Here is a 1,641-nt window from a genome sequence, read left to right as displayed (position 1 = left end):
CCCACACAAAACACTTAATGCCCCTAGTCCCCCCCCCCCCCCGGTCCCCACTTCAAAGCTCTGCAGGAAACACTCCCACTTGCATCCCCCACCACCCAGCCTCCCAGATCAGGCAGGAACAGGCACCTTTGTGAGGGGACCCATCGATGCTCTCGGAGCTGGACTCTATGTCGGCGGTGGCTCTCCTGAGACTGCTAAAATAAGCCCTGGACCTGGAGAAGCTGCTGCGTGGGGACCTGCCATGGGGACTGCCGAAGAGGGTGGAGGTGCCATCCTTGCGGGCGAAGATGCCGCTGAAGAAGCGCAGCAGCCGGTGCTCATGGGCCGCAGGGCTGCCAGTGGGGCCGTCCCGCCCCAGGCGCTCCGAGAGCCGCTGCAGGTCGCTGTTATCCAGCGTGCGGTTCTTGCTCTTGCTCCGCTCCCAGCGCTCCAGCTCGGAGAGCGGGTCGGCCTTGCTCAGCACCTCACCCACATCCAGGGTGTTGCGCTTCTCAGCAGCGGGTGGCTCGGCGGGTGGCGAGCCTGGTGCTTCAGCCACCTCATTGGGCTGCGGCCCCGGTGGTGCGGGGAGACATCCTGAGCTGCTGTGCCGCCGCACCCGGCTCAGTGCCCGTGCCCGCAGCAGCTCCGCGCCGCTCCAGTGCCTGAAGCTGAAGCTGCGCCGCAGCAGGCCCGGCTGCCGCCCGGGGCTGTGGCCTGGTTCCCCCGGCTGCACGGCCTCACCCCAGCAGCTTGCAGGCAAGCGGTGGGCCTGGAGCCCAGCATCCTCCTTGGGAGAAGCAGCCACCAGCTCAGTTGCAGCTCTGGCTTCCTCGCAGCTACAGGTGGCTGCTGGCTCCGGGGTGAGGGTGGCATCCTCCAGGGAAGGGCTGCTCCTCGGTCCCATGGAGGTTTGCTGCCGTGGCCACCTGAAGGTCAGCTCGGCGGGGAAGGGCTGCCCCGCTCGCCGCGGCACCTTGAGACGGCCCAGCTCCAGCTGCCCAGTGCTGAGGGTCCTGAAATTGCGGAAGCCACAGGGGCTGGGCACTCGGTCCTGCTCCTCGCCCTCCTCTTCGCCCTCCTCTTCCTCCACCAGCAGCAGCCCGGCCCTGGTGAGGCTGGACGAGCCGGGCGCCTGGCTGCAGCCCCACCGCCCGTGCTGGGGCGGCTCGGAGCCGGGCTGCCCGGCGCCCTCCGGCCCCAGCAGCTCCTTCTTCACCATGGTCACGGAGATGCGGTAGACGGTTTTCCTCTGGGGGGTCCCGCGCTGCATCCTCTCGGGGGAGGCGGCGGCCGGCGGCTCGCTGCTGTCCAAAAGGTACATGTCTGCCGCCCTGCCCGCGCCTGCCTTCAGGCAGCAGCCGCCAGCCCAGGCATCCGCGCCACCGCAGACGTGAGCCGGTGGCACGGCGAATCCCAAGGCAGAAGCGCCGACCGCTGGGGAGCGCAGATAACGCTAACGATCAATAAAAACCAACCCCCGAATCCCGCCGTGCCCAGCCCGCCCGGCCCCCTCCCGAGGCCGCGCACCGCCGGCGGGTGCCGGGCCGGCCTCCGGGAGGCCGCGGAGCGCCCCGGGGCCGCTCGGCCGGGGCAGTGACGGGACGGGGCAGGGCTGCTCGGCGCGGCCGCCTCCCCGCCGGGCGGTGCCGGGCTCTGCGC

General features: G+C 70.6%; 1 protein-coding gene across 6 annotated transcripts in view; it reads right to left on the bottom strand.

Annotated features, from left to right (window-relative positions):
* Positions 1–1,641, bottom strand: part of AGAP1 (ArfGAP with GTPase domain, ankyrin repeat and PH domain 1) — a 361,585-nt gene that overhangs the window by 288,712 nt on the left and 71,232 nt on the right. For 3 of the 6 annotated variants that reach the window (XM_035331708.1, XM_035331709.1, XM_035331710.1), the window contains exon 1: positions 127–1,323. The exons of the other annotated variants lie outside the window; for them this stretch is intronic. In XM_035331708.1, the coding sequence (XP_035187599.1) occupies positions 127–1,303 (1,177 nt within the window). In that variant the 5' untranslated portion in view covers positions 1,304–1,323. Of the gene's footprint in view, positions 1–126; positions 1,324–1,641 lie in introns of those variants that run through there. 6 annotated transcript variants of the gene reach the window in all.

Source organism: Oxyura jamaicensis, chromosome 7, assembly GCF_011077185.1.
Source record: "Oxyura jamaicensis isolate SHBP4307 breed ruddy duck chromosome 7, BPBGC_Ojam_1.0, whole genome shotgun sequence".
NCBI classification, from domain to species: Eukaryota; Metazoa; Chordata; class Aves; order Anseriformes; family Anatidae; genus Oxyura; species Oxyura jamaicensis.
This window is presented reverse-complemented; position numbering and strand designations above follow the sequence as displayed.